The 18417-nt window shown below is 49.6% G+C and overlaps 2 protein-coding genes across 7 annotated transcripts in view; one reads left to right on the top strand and one right to left on the bottom strand.

Moving 5' to 3' along the window:
* Positions 1-2272, bottom strand: part of LOC102023243 (serpin B9-like) — a 30224-nt gene extending 27952 nt beyond the window's left edge. For 2 of the 3 annotated variants that reach the window (XM_005398919.2, XM_005398922.2), the window contains exon 1: positions 1869-2272. In XM_005398919.2, coding sequence (XP_005398976.2) covers positions 1869-2163 — 295 coding nt within the window. In that variant the 5' untranslated portion in view covers positions 2164-2272. The remainder of the gene's footprint in view (positions 1-1868) is intronic. The other variant, XM_005398927.2, reaches the window with a different exon arrangement.
* Positions 1407-18417, top strand: part of LOC102022684 (serpin B9-like) — a 39142-nt gene continuing 22131 nt past the window's right edge. Inside the window, exons 1-7 of one of the 4 annotated variants that reach the window (XM_005398928.2) lie at positions 1407-1819; positions 3489-3664; positions 6022-6159; positions 6539-6656; positions 7977-8119; positions 9055-9210; positions 10606-11906. In XM_005398928.2, the coding sequence (XP_005398985.1) occupies positions 3497-3664; positions 6022-6159; positions 6539-6656; positions 7977-8119; positions 9055-9210; positions 10606-11010 (1128 nt within the window). In that variant the 5' untranslated portion in view covers positions 1407-1819; positions 3489-3496 and the 3' untranslated portion in view covers positions 11011-11906. Of the gene's footprint in view, positions 1820-2282; positions 2423-2873; positions 3193-3488; positions 3665-6021; positions 6160-6538; positions 6657-7976; positions 8120-9054; positions 9211-10605; positions 11907-18417 lie in introns of those variants that run through there. The other 3 variants (XM_013521827.1, XM_013521824.1, XM_013521825.1) reach the window with 3 other exon arrangements.

Raw genomic sequence — 18417 nt, 5'->3', positions numbered from 1 at the left:
CTTGGCCAAAGAGCAGCTGGTAAAATCCCCCATCGCATTTTTTGTTGTCATTGTTGTTTTCTTGAGACAAGGTCTTGCTATGTATTCTAGGCTGGGCTTGAACCCACTGCATAGCACTGTGTGCCCTGGAACTCATGGTGACCCTCCTGCCTCAGTCTCCACAATGCTGGCATTGCAGGCCTATGCCACCTCACCCAGCTTGAAAAATGTCCTCTGGATCTAAGGAACCAGGGATTTTATCCTGGAAATTGGGAGAGAAAAAGACATAAATGACTTACACAGACCCAACATTGGTTGGACATGAGAGAGCACAGGGCAAAGCCAGCCCAGGCCAGCGCTCTCCACATGGAAAGGTGTGCTGTTGGTTTTACCTCCACAGGAGGAGATGTGGCCCCAGTGGGCCACCTTCAATGCGTGAGGGAAGGAGACAGAAAAGTTGTTTTTTCCCATGCTGGCTTAGCTGGAGGCTGTCAATTAATATAAACTCTTATCTTTTCCTTCCCCTCTTCCTGCAGTGACCTAACTCTGGAATTTCAGGATTCTTCTCTTATCAGTATTATGCTGTGTATGTTCTACTTTAAAAGGGGTTTTTTTTTGTTTTTTTTGTTTTTTTTTTTCCTAAGTGAGGCAAAATGTAAGGATTCCTACCTCTCGTGGTGTAGGGTCCTCCCAACACAGGGTTGGCACCCAATGGGTTCCATTAGGGGACCCCAGCAGGCCTCACCCCAAGTCAGGCCTCAGGAGACTGCAGGCATTTAGAGAAACTTCAGAGGACAGAGGAGCCTTGGGAAAGCTCCCAGCTGCCCAGAAAGCTTCCCCTGGCCTGTGTTCCTCTGGACATCACCAGGGACTTCTCACTGGCCTTGGGCCTGAGAATGCGCTGTAGCACAGCGGGTAGGGACCACGTGGCTCTCTGGTGCCTCTTGGAACTCACTCTGGACACGATCCACGACCCTGTGCCCGCTGACTGAGGACAAAGTCACCGTCCTGGGCTGGTTCCTCTCAGTGTCTGTCCAGGCTGGAAGAGCAGGACACACGCAGCAGCCCGCCGGCCCAGGCCCGGGTTAGAGGAGGCTGGGCTCCTAGGAGCTGGGACCCGGGCTCTGTGTGGGTCCTGGGCAAGAACCAGCCCAAGTGTGTGGGCGCCGCACTGGGCAAACACTTTGACTTCGTCTCCAGGGCTCCTTGTGTAAAAGGGGACCGACCTCCCCAGGCAAGTCTGAGCTCCTCATTCCCCTTTGGCTTCCTGGCATTAGGGGAGCCCGGGCTCCTAGCTGTCTTCTCTCCTCTGGGTTCTGTTTATTGTTTGGTTTTTGTAGGGGCTGTAGTGGGGATTGAACCCAGGACCTTCCTACTCCCTCAGCCCCCAACCCTTTTTTAAAATTTTGAGACAAATTCCTCTTAAATTCACCAGGCTGGGCTCCTAGTCACCATCCACCTGCCTGATCCTCCCGCTGTGCTGGATACCAAGCATACTACACCCCCACACCCGGTACTGGTTCAGCGTCTCCCTGATCTACTTTCACTTTCACAATTTAAATCTTTCCAGAGCAAGGCTTGGACTCCGCTGTTGCAACAAGGACGTCAGCAGCTACTCTGCAACGCGGGGGCCCCTGGGGGGACACTTGGATGGGCAGGAGGCAGAGACAGAAGGACAGGCTCAGACAGGACAGGACAGCCCCCACCCCCGTGGCCGGAAGCGCCCACGTTGCCAGAGCTACAAAAGCCCTTGTGTCCCGCCCATCCCCAGGCAGCAGCCTGCAGTCCTGAGACCCGTCGGTGGGGTCCAGGCTCCCGTGGGGCGGCGCACGGTGGAAAGGTGAGGCCGGGGTGTGGCGGGTTGGGTGGCAACTGACCAGGTTCCCCACCTGCGTTCAGAGCGGGCGCGGAGAGACGCGGTGCAGCCCGGCGGCGCCTGCAGCTGGGAAGCTGACTGTGCAGGCGGTCCTGCTCCCTGGGCTGCTCTGGCCGCTTCGCTTGCCCCGTCTTCCCTGCAGCAGCACCGCCCTGGTGGCTCCTGTCCGTCCAAGTTCTGGTCCAGTCCCAGTCTCTGCACTCGGTGCCCCTACCCATCCCATCTTTCCTGCCACACGTCCCCAGGCACAGAAGCCTTCTTTCTCCAGATCCTGCGTCCCCTGTGGGAATCAGTTCCTGTCCCCACATCCTACAGGAGGGGCGCAGTCCCTGGGAGAGGCTGCACGCAGCAGGGAGGGCGGCTTCGGCCAGGAAAGAGGGAGGGAGGGGAGGGCGGCGGCCTGGGCGGCCCTGAGATGCGGGATGAGATGGGAGCGCCCAGGCCAGGGCGCAGGGGCCACTGTGAGGGACCAGGATGGGCGGAGGGGGCTGCAGGAGTAGGGAATGGGCGGGGTCAGCCCTGAAGTAGAGCAGTGGTGTGCAGGGAGCTGCGCTGATTTGCATGGTGGTGAGGACAGGCAGGGGACACAGGGACCAGAGTAGCAGGGACACAAGGGGTCTGGGGAGGAGCTTGGGTGGTTTATGAGACCCTGGGTCTGAGTGTGAGGTGGAGAGATTGGGGGAGGGGAAGAAGCAGGCCTTGGGAATGGGTGGGGAAAGAGCGCTGAAGGGAAGGCCCAGGGAGGTCCCCCAGGTGAGCTGGGAACAGGGAGGGGCGCGCCCCCAGTTTCTGAGGGAAACCTCAGTTCCTTAGGGAAAGTGAAAGCAAACACAGGAGAAACAACAGTGTTCTCTCCCTGAGTCCAGGGTTTCGGTCACATGATTTCCAGAACAGGGCAGGATGAGGAGGAACTCTGAGCTGGATGCAGGCAGCCCACCCTCAGGGACACAGGCTGCAGGGCAGGAGAGACAGCAGCCTGGCGCCCTCAGGTGGCCGGACCCTGAGCTGTCCCTGCAGCAGAAGGCTCTGGCCTCACAGCGGATTGGACCTCAGCCTGCCTCAGGCAGCAGCTCCCATCTGTGTGCATTCAGAGCCTGGTGCACAGCTGAAAATCACACAAGGATTCTCCACACACAGAGGCGAGAATAAGCACAGGAGGGATGCTGAGGCCGGGCTAGAGGTCCTCCCTGCTCCTCACTCTGGGTCTCCTCTCTGTGCCTCCTCTTCCCCCACCCCTTCTTCCTCCTCTTCACCCCTGACTCAGTCCTGCTCCTGGAAGGGAGGAGGTGGTCGTTATGCGGAAGGAGCAGAGTTGATCTGGCCCAGCCCTGTCCTGTGTGAGTTCCCGCCCTCGCATCTGCCTGTGTGCTTGTGCAGATGAGAGTGTCTGTGGTTTCTCTGAGGCCCGCAGGCTGCTCTGGGCTGCTGCCCCCATCACACTTGACTAATTCCCCTGCAATCTGGGCATAGGTTTGGAAACAGAGTGGCAGTGAATGCATTTTTTTTGGTCCAGCTTAAAATATTAGGAAGCTTTGCGATGGAAACCAAAAGCACACTGTCCAGGAGACCGGAACTCTGGGCAGTTGACAGTGGGGTGAGTTGCATGACGTGGCCCTCTGGTCTTTGCCTCTAGACTGCACCATGAACACGCTGTCGGAAGCCAATGGCACCTTTGCCATCCGCCTTTTAAAGCTTCTCGGTCAGGAGGACCCTGCACGCAATGTCTTCTACTCTCCCTTGAGCGTCTCCTCGGTCTTGGCCATGGTCCTTCTGGGAGCCAAGGGCAGCACGGCGGCCCAGATGGTCCAGGTATGCTGGCTTCTCCCCATCTCCTTCCATGACAGGAGGTTTTTGTTTTTTGTTGCGGTTGTGGAGAGACTGGGGATCTTCCCCAAATAATAACCCAGAAAATACACGAAATTTTGCCTGGCACTTTGTTGAGGAAATGAGCTGAGGCTGGAGTGGTGCTGTGGTGAGCACTGCCTCCTGTTTGATCCCCAGCACCACAGAGGGGTAAGGAAAGAAAAGGATGCTGGAATTATTTGAAACATAAGTCCCTGAGACCTGTTTCCTTTTGGAGCACAAGACTTTGCAGCTGTAATTATCACTGATACCCTGCTATCTCAGGGAGGGGACAAACAGAACAGGATTGGACCAGGCCAGAAAGGAGGACTTGATTGCTCTAGGGACCCACGAAGCTCCAATGTGAGCCATGGGCGAGTCGTTCAGGGCTCATAGGAAAGATCTTAGGCCAGTCCTTGTCCTAGGGGATCACAAGGCCGGCAGGAGACAGGTGTTGAGAAAAACCCAGAAGGCCGCTCCCTGGCACCTGCTGGCCCTGCGTGGAGCTCTGCACAGGGCGTGCTCTGCTCCGTCATGTGGGTCTCAGTGTGACCCGCACTCCCCGGAGGACCCTCTCAGTAATGAGAGCTCTTTTTCCCCTGTTCCCTGCTCACTGTGGGAGGCTGTGTAGCAGATGCCCAGGGGGCAATTCCTACTGGTGGTTCTTAGGGTCCTCTAGGCTCTGAGCTCCCTGAGGATCTCTGTGAGGGAGCCTCTTCCCACTTGTCCGGCAGCTACAGTGTCTTCAGTAAGAAAATTGTTGAATGTTACAAAAAATTCTTTGAAAGATCACCTAACTCTTTTAAGAAGCAGTTTTCCGTTACCTATTTTTTCATGTTCATGACTAGAGTTATATCTTCTTTTTTCTAGGTTTTAAAAACTCTAAATACATTTTTAACTTATACACGAAAGCTTAAGAATCAAATATATATATGGAACAACTGATGTTTTGATACCTATAGTATTAATTGCATAATGTTTGATTCAGAGTAACTACAGGTGTATGCTTGGAACCATAATTTACGTAGAATAGAGTAGCACTGTGATTGTGAGGTGCAAGAGTTATGTACTTAGAAAAGAGTTCTTTTTCTTTAACTACTCCAAAATGAACATAGAGCCTTCACACTGAGTCAGCCCTGTTAAAAACTGTTCATTTCAAGCCCTTTAAAAATTGTTTGAAAATCTTCCTAGATTACCTGGTTTGCCAGGGTGGGCAGGAACTTTAGATCCTCCTGCCTCATCCTTTCAGAGTGCTGAGATTATAGCTGTCTGCCACCATTCCAGGCATAGAGAAGTGTTTTTAATATTTACATAAGATGGTCATTTCCATCTTATTGATGTATTATTAGTAGTTTTGATTTCTCCTATACTACATTCATGTCAGAGCTTAAAACCTGTATAATTTATTTTTTCCGTACTATGAAATACAACTCAAGATCTTCCCATTGAGCAACATTCTCAGCCCTTTTTTATTTTGTGACAATCTTGCTCAGTCCCTAAATTGCCCAGACTGAGCTCAAACTTGTAGTCTTCCTACCTCAGCTTCCCAGATTGCTGGGATTACAGGCCTGCACTACCGTGCTGAGCTGTAATCTTATAATGTTTGGATTTCAGAATCAATTGAGCTTTTTCTATAGCTTAATATATATTTTTAAAATATTAAAGTAACACTTAAAATATATGTAATAAATAATCTCTGTAGGATACAATTTTAAGAACTCTGTTTTAGATCTGTTAATCCTGTTGCTTCTCTTATACCCTTACTTCCTTTGAAGAGTCCCACTGTGGTTCTATTCCTGCATATTTCCTTGCAGTTTTGGTGTTTTTAACCATTTATTTCTTTTTGAAATAAGTTTTGAAGATAATTTTCTTCCCTGTCTGGCGTATTCCTGCCCAGCAGGGGATGCAGGCTTTATAACAGCTCTGTTCTGAGCCTCTCTGGCCCTTTTCATTTTCCCTTACTGCCCTTGAATCTAGAGCAGGCAGAAGAACCACAGCGTTGACCCCATTTCCTGCCCCTCTCCGATCTGTCCGTCACCCCACCCGTGGCTCCTCTGTAGGACGCTCTGCTCAACCAAAGCAAAGCAGACTCGCTGGGTGATGTGTTCCATGCCAGGAATCCCAGCTCTCAGGAGGCTTAGGCACCAGGATCGCCATGAAATTGAGGCCGATCTGCCTACACATTGAGATCCTAGCTCAAAAAAAGGGAAGAAAATCAAGTTCTTCAAGGATCATTTCATGGAGTACTTGAAAAAAGAGTTTTTTGTAAAGGCTTTGCGAGACCAGAGGACACTACTGACAATGTGCGTTAACTTTCTTCACAGGCGCTGGCGTTAAACACCGAGAATGACATCCACCAGGGCTTCCAGTCGCTTCTCACCCAAGTGCACAGGCCAGGTGCTCCGTTCACCCTCAGCATAGCCAACGGGCTCTTTGGAGAAGAGAGCTGCCAGTTCCTCTCCGTGAGTTCAGTTTACAGAACACGAAAAGTTAATTTAAAATACCTGGTGGCCCAGAGCCCAGGGGGAGGACGCCAGAGAACTTGGGAACTGACGGGGAAGCTTGCCTTTTCAAATGACGGCAGCGCTCTAAGGATGCCTTGTGTGATTTCCTGTGTGAGGCTCTCTTGAGTTCTTTCATTCATGTCCAGTTAGTCCAGACTCAGCACATCCCCACCTAGAATCTGGTATTTGACATCTTGTAGACTCAGTGTGACCTTTACTAACAGCCACATGTGCCATGTATATGTTGTCAAAGGACCAGGTAGTACTCAGAATGCTCAGCAGCGTGCTGACCTTTTGTGCAGGGCCATGGCCTCACCCTTTGTGTCTCTGTCCACAGTCATTTCAGGAGTCCTGTCTGCAGTTCTACCAGGCCAAGCTGGAGCAGCTGTCCTTTACCAAAGATGCTGAGAGATCCAGGAAACACATCAATGCTTGGGTGTCCAGAAAGACTGAAGGTCAGCATTACTACTTCCTTCTGCTCCTCCCTGTCCCCGCCTCTCCTCCTGTCCCCTCCTCCCTGTCTCTTCTCTGCTTCCCTCTTCTGCTCCCCCTCCCTGCCTTCTTCCCCATTCCCTCCCATCCTGCCCGACTCTAGCAGCCTCTCCCGTGGTTAGACTGAAGTTCACTGCCAGGACTCCAAGTGCTTTTGAACATCAGTGGGCTCACAGCTGTTCTGCTTTGGTGCTCAGGGTTTGAATAACGGAGATTCCCTTTGGCTCTTCTCCCAGGACCGCAGAGTCGGCTCTGAACGTCAGAAGGAACTCCTAGGCCCGATTTCAGTTTAGCGTTTAATCAGAACCCACTTTCACTGACCTGAAGTGTTCACATGTCAGGTGCCCCCCCCCGTGAGGAGGACGGGGATGCACGGACGTTCCTGATCACTGTCTCAGTCACTCTCTCCTCACTGCTCCAACAGGCCCAACACCCACAGCTTGAGGAGGGAGAGGTTCATTTTGGCTTGCAGTTTCCGAAGTTGCCTCATGGGTGGTGGAGCCCAGGGCAGCAGTGGGTGGGGGGAGAGTCCTCCCTGGGGGACACTGCTCACCTCACGGTGTCCAGGAAGCAGACAGAAGGGAAGAGCTCAGGACAGGAATGGCCTTTACATGGTGCAGCTCCTGTCCTAGTGACTCACCTCCACCATGGCCTTACCTGCTCAGACCTGGTCAGCTAGAGCAACCCATGGCCAGTCATCTTCCAGACCCCCACCTTGAACTCCTGAGGCTTTGTGGGGACATTCTACGTCCAAGCCATCACCAGCAGAGCTCAGCTGTAATCAGCCTCTGTTTAGAGGATCCAACAGTGATCTCTCTCCCCTGGGCTCCCAGAAGCCCCTCATGTGCCCATCAGCCACTTCCTCCCTTTGGCCCTGTTCTGGCCGCCCCTCACACTGACTCCTCGCTGCCCAGTGTGAGCTGTGGGTGTGAGCACGGAGCCTTAGACCTCACACTGCATTTAACCCCTGAGGGACCGCAGTGCTGCCCAGTGGATCTCTCCTGTCCTGCTTGCTGGACCTCCAAGCTGCCCTTTCTTTCTCATCAGCTGCTCTCCTAGAGTGACTCAGAAGCCTGTCACCTCCTCCATTTGGTGGATGCTCCCCAAGTGTCCGTGTGCAGGAACACCACTCCTCGGAGTTGTTTCTGACTGTTTAATTCATAACATCCTAACTCAGCTAGTTTGAAATCATCATGTTCAAGTCTGCCAGGATGCAGCCCTAGAGTCTGTCCATCGTGTGTTTATAAGGAGCCACTGAATGTAGTCTCTGCTTTCCCCAAAAGGCAAAATTGAGGAGTTGTTGGCAAAGGATTCACTTGAAGAGGACTGCAGGCTGGTTCTCATTAACGCTGTCTACTTCAAAGGAAGCTGGGAGGAACCCTTTGAAGAGTGGAGCACAAGGACAATGCCTTTCAAAATAAACCAGGTAGGGAGAAGCTTTCAACAAATTTGTTTCATAAGAAATGGAGTAAGAGAATTTACCTTTGTAAAGGTGTAAGTTATTCAAAATTCTTTGAAACAATGTATTTCTGAATTGATTTTTAAACTCAGTAGAACAAAATTATAGGAGGAAAGAATATTTCCTGCTTATAAGTTTTTGCATAAAGGACCGTTGTTCCTGTCTGATAATTTCTGCTGCATCTACTGCTGCAGGCTTAGTCTGGAAACTGAAGATTTTCCTTTACATAATAGCTGCCCTAGACAGAAACCAAAAAAAATGTGTTACAATTTTGTGAAATGTGTTACACTTTTGGGGCACCTGGCAGAGTCAAGAAAAGTGTGAAAACACATATTGTTGAAGTAATTTTTAGATTAATACAAAAATTCATTTCATTGTTTATTTAAGTTAAAAATTATTAATGGAATATTTGAAAACTACAAATATTAAAACAAAGTGGCAGTGACCTAAGTCTTGACATTTTTAACTTCAATGGAAGCAGAGGTAACATAATTTCACAGGCCTTATAATCCCTTGAAAAACAGTAAACTGCTTAGGATGTGTGTACATGTTCTAGTACCCCTCCACTTCACAATAAGGTGCACTTTACATAATGATGCATTTATTTGTCCAGATGTGACTCTGGGGCACCTTAGAGCCAAACTGTAGTACCTGGAAAATTTGGGGCTTCCTGTTTTATTTTGCTGGCCTGGACGTCTTCCCCAGGTGCTCCTGCCTCTGTCCGCACTCCATGGCTTTTCATGCCTGTGGGAGGTGCTGGATGAGGTTTCCCCAGGGGTTACCTGAAGCACAAACACCATTTCCATCATGGGTGCTAGAGCACTCAGACAGCATCTTTGGAGAATTTTCTTGCTCCATGGAGAATCCCTGTGACATGCGTGCCTCTCTGCTCACCCCTTCAGAAGGAGCAGAGGCCGGTGCAGATGATGTTCCAGGAAGCCACGTTTCCTTTGGCCCACGTGAGCGAGGTGCAGGCCCAGGTGCTGGAGCTCCCCTACAAGGGCCAGGAGCTGAGTATGGTTGTGCTGCTCCCGGACGAGGGCGTGGACCTCAGCACGGTGAGACAGGGGCCTGTGTGTGTGTGTTTCTCATCCTTCCAAGATCATCTGCTGACATCCCTGTGTCCTTTCCCACTAGAACTGCACTGGCACACACTCCTGCCCTGGGCCATCAGTCTGTCCTCCTCTCTACTGAAAGCCACTCAGAGTCCCACCTTATTGTGCTCAGCAGTGAGCTCCCCTGGGATGAGCAGCTACCGGGATGCTAAACTCAGCAGCAGGAATGAGCTAGAGGGACAGAGCTGAAGAGAGGATGACACTGCATTTGTTAGGAGGAAAAAGCAGAAGATAGGCAGCTGCCCCAGACAGGACAGGCGACCTGGAAAGATTGAAGCCTGTGGCCTTTGTCCCTGGCTTCTTTCATGATGTTTTGGGGGGCCCTCATGACCCCCTGGAACTTGTCACAATTTGATTGGCTCCCTGAGCTGTCCTTGGACTAAGGAGGCATGGAAACCTATGTGGACATTCCTTAGTGTACCTGGTCTGACTTCTTTGTGTCCCTTTGTCCTTCCAGGTCCTTATCTCAGGGAAGAGCAGGTGGTTGGTGGGGAGGGGCTTTCTAGAAGGTCAGCTTCGAGTTAGTGGGTGATGTGTGTATCTGTTGTAGTGACACAGCGACCGTACAGTGGAGAAAATACCTGTGCACACGCATAGGTGCGGGGACATACTGTACCCTCTGAGCAGGAGTTCTCCCTCAAACCCCTCTCCCATTGCCCCCACCTCCGCTCTCCTCCTGTGCACTACGCTGGGCCAGGAGGACACTGTGTTGGCTCTGTGTGCCTGGCCTCTCTGTGCTCTGCCTCTGGTGTCAATCCCGATGCCATTTGTTCTGTCTGTGTCTTTTATATCTGCTTTTTCTTCTTTATAATTTCTTGTCCTTGTAACTGTGTCCAAGGGACTTCCTCTATGAATCTTTAACTCTCTCTAGTCAGGATTAGCTAGAAAGCCCAATGAGGCCTTCACGCTGTTCTTTCCCTGAGGACAGACCCGTTTCCCTACAGCCTCAGACCCTGCCCCGGTGGCTCACAGCCACAACCCTTTGTTCCTGCTCACCAGCAATGCTTTGTCCGCTCTGAACTAAGGCTCATCGAGAAAAACAAAAACCTCAGAAAGCCCAAATCCCCACAAAGGGCAGCCACCTGGCAGAGACACTAGTCCGCAGTGGTGGGAAAGAGGAGGACCCCTGTCTCCTACCTAAGGAAGGCATACCTGGGATGACGTTGTAGCAACTTCTACACAACAGTCCAGGTCCTCACAAGCTCCCAGGCAGCTGCAGGGACAGTGTGTGACAGTGGGCACCATCTGCTGGCCAGAGGAGGATGGGCTGCCCCTGGGAGGGACCGCTGTGGATGGGCACAGAGGTCCGAATGGAAAATGCTCTTCCCGGTCTTTCAGGTGGAGAAATCCCTCACGTTTGAGAAATTCCAAAGCTGGACCAGTCCAGAGCACATGAGGAGAACTGAAGTGGAAGTTTTCCTCCCGAGATTTAAACTGCAAGAGGATTACGACATGGGCTCTGTGCTGCAGGGTCTGGGCGTGGTGGACGCCTTTCACCCTGGCAAGGCCGACCTGTCCGGGATGTTGGCCGACAGCGACCTGTGTGTGTCCAAGTTCGTGCACAAGAGTGTGGTGGAGGTCAACGAGGAAGGCACAGAGGCTGCGGCAGCATCAGCTTGTGAGATTGAACTGTGTTGTGCGAGGTGTTTGCCGGTGTTCCGTGCTGACCACCCCTTCCTGTTCTTCATCAGGCACAACAGCACCAACAGCCTGCTGTTCTGTGGCAGGTTCTCGTCTCCGTGAGGGGTGCGCTCCCTGTGCATGCAAGCACTTCTCCCTGTGTCCCCAAACCCCATCCAAACTCCATGAAGTTTGCCCATCAGAAAAGCCAAGTGCTGCCTAAGGGCAAATTGGCACACACCCGACTACTCATCATCGTAGCGCACCATGCCCGTGCTCCTCTGTCCCCGCCCTGCCACTCAGTGGTGCCAATTGCCCAAGATCTCGGGACAGCAGACTGCCATGTTGAATCCAGGGTGCGCAGTAGGTCCTGGAGTGGAGCCTGCAGCTTTCCGGGAGGGTCACAAACATGTCTGGCACTCACTATGCGAGCTGCTTCTTGTACTCAGTGCGCCTCCTAGAACCTCCAACCCTATCACAGAGGTGCCTTAACCACACCTTCTGAATAGCAGTCCACGCCGCTGGGTATTACTACTCCTGGGACAGTTTTCCTGCTGCCTGGACTTTTTAAAGAAATGCACATTTGAATTATACGATATTGGACATTTGCTGTTCACCAGGTCTGTGCAGAACACTGCATTCGGCCCGGGACAGAGTCGGGCTTCTTCAACAGCTGCTTTGATGGTCTGTGTCCAGCTCACACAGCTGTTGTGGCAGCAGGGTGCACTATTTAATCTCTTCAGGCTTGTAGCGATGACAAGTTTATGTGACATGTCATGACATGTGATTTGATTTCTCCATCTCCAACTCTAGCAGTTAAATTCCATTCAGCACTGAGAATTCATTTCAGATGGCATCTTCTTCAAGGAAATTTTGCTTTTCTCCAGAATTTAATGTGCATCTTTGAACTTAAATTGCAGCTGTTTGTAGTGTTGGCTTTATTTATTAATCTTCTGTCCTCTTAGGAAGTCCCTCACCTAGACCTTGAAGTCTCCAGGATTAAAATTCCATCTCACCAATCTGTGTGTCACTTAAACTTCAGTAATCAATTACTTATCCTGTACAAGCTCTAACTGTTTTGAATGGTCAGATATCACGAACTTTATTGGACTCTTTCTGTTTTTGACATTCACGTAACAAAGTTAGCCATCTTAAACAGTGCTTTCAGTGTATTGTGCAACCACCACCTTTATCCAATTCCAAAAAGTTTTCATTGCCCCAAAAGGAAACTGTCTGCTAAAGAAGGAGCCCCCATTTGTTGCTCCCTGCAGGCCTGGGCATCGCCATTCTGCTTTCTCTTACATACAAAATTATGTACTAATGAGAGGTACAAAATTATGTACCAGTGAGGGGCTGGATCATGCTTTAGGGAAAGAGTCCTTCACTTTTCCAGGGCTTCGGCTTCTTCAATACTTGGGTGAAAGTGTTCTAGAGAGAGAGCAGATACACCACGTATTGCAGGTAATATTTGGGAGGCGCGGACGGTCTACCCAGGCCTCCCTGGACACCAGTGGGAGGTCTGTTTCTCCCAGCTTCCTGGAGGAGGAAGGCAGTGGGTTTGGACTGGGACCTAGACAGCAACAGTCTTCCTTGTCTCTCTCACCTGACACTTAAACCCTAGTCTGGTCCGGGAACTTCTGTAAGTTTCTGGTGAAAAGTTTCATTTTTTGTGTGTGCTCCTTATGTGTCCCCTGGGGCCATGTGAGGCAATTTTTCTGTTCTGTCTGGCTCTGGTCACCATGCCTGTCTGGTGTAATAAAACCGCTGGACAAGTGTTCTCACCCTGGGTGATTGTGCCCCTCTGGGGGCATTTCCCACCGCCTGGGGACATTTCCCACCGACTGGGGACATTGTTGGTTGTCACAAACACCAGCTTTCTCCTGGTGTCTCGTGCACAAGGCCAGGGCTGCTGCCCAGTAACCCACAGTGCACAGCACAGGCCCAGGCAAAGAATGATGTGGCCCCAAATTTCCATGTCAGCAAGCTGGCAAACAGTTGACCAACCTGGGCTAGACAACTGGAGAACTCTGTTGCTGGTGTAGTATGTGGTACTGGGTATGAGGAAGGGCCTTGCACTTGCTAGGCGAGCTCCCCATCCCTGAGCTACACCTCTAGCCTCAAGTGCTTTTCCTATGGACACCAGCAGAATTATCAGCATGGAGGTTTGTTTGGAGGTAGCACTTTGCAGGAATCCAGAGGGTCATCCTCAAAGCTGCCAGGTTTGTTTTCTGCTACCAGCGCTGTGTGACCCGCATGGACACACTCCCCTGCTTACCCAGGTTTCTCCTCACTTCCCCTGAAATAAACACATCAGCCACGCAGTGCTCATAGATGCACAGGGAGTCTTGGAGGAACATGCATCGTTTGGTAGAGAGTGCTTGCGCTTTGAGGACAAGGAAAAGAACTGGAAGAACAGAGTGGTTTTTGGTCTAAAATGTATACAGAATCCACATTTGAACATACAGTTCCAAATTCATGATGATTGTGGAGTTACGTCTTTCGTCATTTCTGACAAGTCCCCCCTCTGGTACAGACTCCAGTGTGTCCTCCTCCTGCACCCGTGCCTGCCATCTACCTCGACGCCCCTGCCTGCACAGATGGGGCTCAGCTCTCTGGGCTCCTCCAAGCCCAGCTGTGCCTCAGCCTGTGGCCCCCTCGGTGCACCCTCAGGCCTTCAACTTGATGCTGAGAATGGGGCAGCAGGCAGAGGGAAGGGCAGCTCGTAGAAGTCCTAGCCCAGGAGTGGACAAGCAGGCAGTTAGAGCTTTGGGGGATACGAGGTGGGAAATATGCCAGCAGGCCTCTGTGGTCCCAGAGAGATGAGGTGGCCCATGGGAAGACTGGGTGAGATGGGTACAAACACAGATGGGGTGGATCTGACCAAGAAATGACCCTAACTGCATGGTCTCTTCATTGTAACTTCGCTGCATAATAAAATACCCACTCCTGTGGAACAGAACACCCCTGTAAGCACTTTGGGGGACCGGACCCTCCGTGCCTCTACAAGAACTAAACTACATCTTGTCCAGAGATTCCTGACCCTTTGGAGAAAAGTTGAGTAGCTAACGCCATTCCTTTGAGGCCTTGCAAATTGAGAAGGAGGTAATGTCCCCTTCTCTTCCCTGGTGTGGCTTATGGGACAGCCAGCATTGCTTCTTTTCTGTAATAAATTGTCCAGTGAACGTTTTTGCCTGTCAGTATATGCTTTGTCTCAGTTTTTCATTTCCATCATCACTGACACAAGGACCCTTGCTAGATGGTGACAGTGACAAGTTCTCAACATGGTGTCAAGCACACGGGCAATGCTCAGTTGTTTTAGTATGAACTGCATAAATGAATCTTAATATGCAGCGTGGCCTGTGTGTAGTCATTTATCCAGGAGATACATTGCGAGGAGGAAAATACTTTGAAGGATGTGGAATCCTTTGTATGATCTGCTCCAGCTCAATACTTTTCCCTTTAAAGCCTTTTAAAGAATCTTTTCATGCAGAGCTTGGCAAATTGTCCTTTCCCCAAAGAAATAGAACACTCCAGAAGAACCCACGATAATATCACTGGACAGTGCTGGTGATAACAGCAACAGGGGACAATGGGTGGGTGTGGCCTCCACATGGTTGCTTTGTGAATATTCCTGGATGCCTGTTAGGGATTTTGAACTGTTTTTGAGACAGTGACATGGCTCTGGTATTTCTCTTGAACTTTTGGACCCTGATGGTGATTTTGGAAAAATAGTTCAAACTAATGTTAGGGTTTCAGATTCCTTTCCTCTTAGCAGTGCAGAGTAATCCCCAAAATGTTTCCTATCTGATGCCTTGTTTTATATTCCATATTGCTGGGTCCTTACAACCAACCACACAGGAAGCATTTTTTATATACACCATGAATTCCTAAAAATAATACAGTAGGAAAGATGTTTCAATGGGAGCGATAAACAATTGATTTGAAGAGGCCTGGATTCTGAATCTGTTTCTGAATAGATTTGTGCCCCTTAGATGTCTTTAGTGGGAAAAGTTTTTTTAAAAAATACAACTTTGTACTCCTTTTCTTCATTTATAAACCAGTCTGTCTCGAGCACAGGTAATATTATTTGGATTAACGTGAAGCTTCTGGTAGTTCTTGGAACACAGTCTCAGACAGCATATTAAGTTTATTTTTTTATTTTGTACAGGCTGGTCTTCAACATGGGAGCTCAAGCCATCCTCCTGTCTCAGCCTTCCCAGTAGCTGGAACGCCCACCACACTTATGACCAGCTTACAAAAGATGGTCCTGTTCTGCATGAGCACAGATACCTGGGCAGCATAGTGAGACCTTGTCCTAAATGAACAAATAAACTATTTCATGCCACTTCAAAACTGGCTGCTTCTGCACATCCCACCAGGTTCTCCTCTTCAAGTACAAAAAACACTAAAACCAGTTCTCAGTTCTCTAAGTTGGTCACTATTTAGGATAACTGCCTTTGGTGTATAATTTCTAATCACAGCTTTAATTCTAAGAATATTATGTCATGCTCCTTTTAACTTGGAGAAATAATTCTAAATCATAAGCAAGGCAGCTGATTGAGGTGGCAGGACTCTAATAATCCCAGTAGCTGGGAGGCTGAGGCAGGAGGTTTGCCACAAATTCCTGACCAACCTGGGCCACATGAGTTCAAGCCCAGCCTGAACTACATAGATTCTCTCCCAAAAAATAAAAACGGAAGCAGTAGCAAACAAAAAACAGAGACCCATGGGTGTGCTTCTCTATGCAGCTTCTGGGGACATGGAAAACAAAATATCAACACTCACCTCCTGACCAACTGATGGTCATTAACTCAAATTACTGCCCGCTGCCTGGCCTTGGTTTTAGACTCCGGCTGAACAGCGTCTTTTCCTGTTTTTTCTCTGCATCCCTGTGTCTTGACCTGTTACATGAGTTTAAAAATTACCAAGCAGAACTCTATTCTCTCTTAGACCACATTCATTTTAAGGAACACATTTTCCACAGTGGATTTAATTCAGAAAAGAAATACGAATCCACAGACTGCAAAGATAGTATCACTTACTCCTCTATCTTAAAAATATTTTCACAGTTTTATTCAGGTGAACTTGAAAGGGGGCCTCACATATTTAAGCTCAGTGATGCTGACCGTGTAAAATGTGCTCACTTGTCATCCCTTGAGGTGATAAGGCAAGAGAGACTCCATTTGCTGTTTTTAACTCCATATTAAGAGAAGTCACTGCTTGGCAGATAGCTCAGTGGCACAAGTGCCTGCTTGGCAAGCGCAAGGTCCTGAGTTCAATTCCTGGTACCAAAAAAAAAAAAAGTCACTTAAAATTCACTTCAGCTGTAGTTGACAACCCCACACCTCAGGCCCCTGGATTAGTTATCAACTTGCTTAAATGTTGGGAGCCACTGAAGCTGGTTATGGGTCAAGCAGTCGAGCTACCACAGTATTGAAAAACGCATCCTGCCAGACAATTACAGTCCTTAGTCGCTAGGCAACATTAGTCCCCCCAAGATACTAACTTTGCAAGTCTATAAAATAAATGCCCCTACTGCTGAAGTCAGTCCTCTTGCTCATCAGGCAAGAGGTAACTCCACCTGACCCTGGCTGTCCTCTCTTGTCTTTACTTTCTAAATCCTCTTGCCTTTTTCTCCCGGGGACCACCAAGGGACCACCGAGCACCACAACTGGCACCCAACGTGGCTTCCCCAGTAAAGAGGGTGGTTGGTGGGGGGACACTCCGTAGAATTTGTGCGCACAACAGGGTGGGGGGAGTGGACTGGTAGGTCAATAGCACTGGAGTGTTATATTTGACAGTTATCAGGTGTAAAGAGCGGGGCATGGAGGTCTCCTGACCTTAAACAATACAGTTACCAAAAATGGGTTTAAGAGAAGATAAAAAGGAAAAAATATGTTAAATTGCTAGTAGCTAAAAATGAAACAAACAGTTTCAAAAACCACACAGGTTTATAGATATATAAAAAAATGTTTGCTGCTTTCATGGTTCCTGTCTTTACTTTTCTTTTCTGGATTGTGGCTAGAAGAGGTTTTAAAACCACAAAGGATTCAGCCGGGAACTGTACTTTAAAGTTAAGTCCGGAACCCAAGCGGGACAAGGGCGCGGGCACTGCCGGGGGAAGGGGCGCCAAGGGGGTTCAGGGAGAGCCCCGGGCTCGGGTTCTAGGCAGACCCAGAGGGGACCTCCCAGTCGCCTGTGTGTCCCCGCAGCCTGTCCGGCTGCGGCCACTGGCGCGCGCTGCCAGCTGCCACCATGTGCGCCAGAAACCCAACGGGCAGGACATGACCCTGGCGCGCCCTGGCTCTCCCCGCCGCCAGCGCCGCCGGCCCGGACAAGTTTGGCGCCGGAAATTCATCCGGCTCAAATCTGTGCCTGCGCTCGGAATTCGGGAAAAAAACCGGACATCCAAGGGCCAGAGTGAGAGCCCAGGACAAGAGCTACAACTGGCGCTCCAAGGAAAACTTGTGCGCCTCCGCGGTGGAGCCCGCCTGCCCGCTTTTGCTTGGCGAGGGGGAAGAAATGTGGGCGGGACAGCCCATTGCAGGTACCAAGACTAGGGAGCCGCAGCTAGGAGCTCACCCTTCCCTGAGGTGGTGGAGGCTGGGACCTCGGTCCCTCCTCCAGATTCATATGAACTCCTAAAACGGGGCCACAAACTATTCCTAGTGGAGTCTACAGACCTCGCCTCAGGCTACAGTGGGACTCCTGCTAGGCTGCAGCAGTCTTACTTTAAAAGGTCAAAATCTGCTGTTATCGATGCTGATTATATAGGGAAAATCAAGGTTATGGTTCCATCTACTCAAAACACTGTTCAAATCACCCTAGATTCGAGAATCACTCAGTCATTCTTTATTTGGGAAAAAATTTAAAATAAGAAAAGGGCATCCGAGTGCTTTGGGTCTTCAGGCACCTATTAGGTTCAGAGGTAAAATTGATGACTTAAAGGAAAAACATTTCCGGGGCTCCTAGACGCAAGCCTAGGTGGCCTCCAGATGTGGCAGCTGCAAGTCCACCGGGTGTGATTAATGTTTCCTGCCTTAGTGGAGGTGCTGAATCGCTGACCTGGAGAGACGCAAAAAGGCCATTCTCCTGGAATAGCTTCGCAAGGAATAAAGCCTCACAGAAAATAGAAAGAATTTTAAAAGAAAAAGGGCTTTTACATTTTCCCCTTAAGGTGATCAATTTAAAAGGCTGTTTCCATCCTCAAGATAAAAGTTTGCTTTTAGTTTAAAACAAATTGTATTTTCTCAGTTTTACAATAAGGGAGATATTTTAGATAGATTGTTGAAAACAAAACCAAAAACAAACCATAATTTCCATAAATAAAACTTTGTCCCTTGTCTCAAAAAATATATATTTCGGTGATTGATTTGGTCTTTTATAGTTATAGTAAGAACGTTTTCCTCATTTTAGATTATACAGCTAATAAAACTGTCTTGTTCTAATTACAGTTTTCTTCTTGACATCACATACAGGATTTGCTACAGATTTAAAAGTCTTTGGTGCTCTCGTGATTCCTAGTGATGT

Source organism: Chinchilla lanigera, unplaced genomic scaffold, assembly GCF_000276665.1.
Source record: "Chinchilla lanigera isolate Chin_1 unplaced genomic scaffold, ChiLan1.0 scaffold00064, whole genome shotgun sequence".
NCBI classification, from domain to species: Eukaryota; Metazoa; Chordata; class Mammalia; order Rodentia; family Chinchillidae; genus Chinchilla; species Chinchilla lanigera.
The sequence above is the reverse complement of the archived record's forward strand: the minus strand, read 5'-3'. Positions and strand labels throughout refer to the sequence as shown.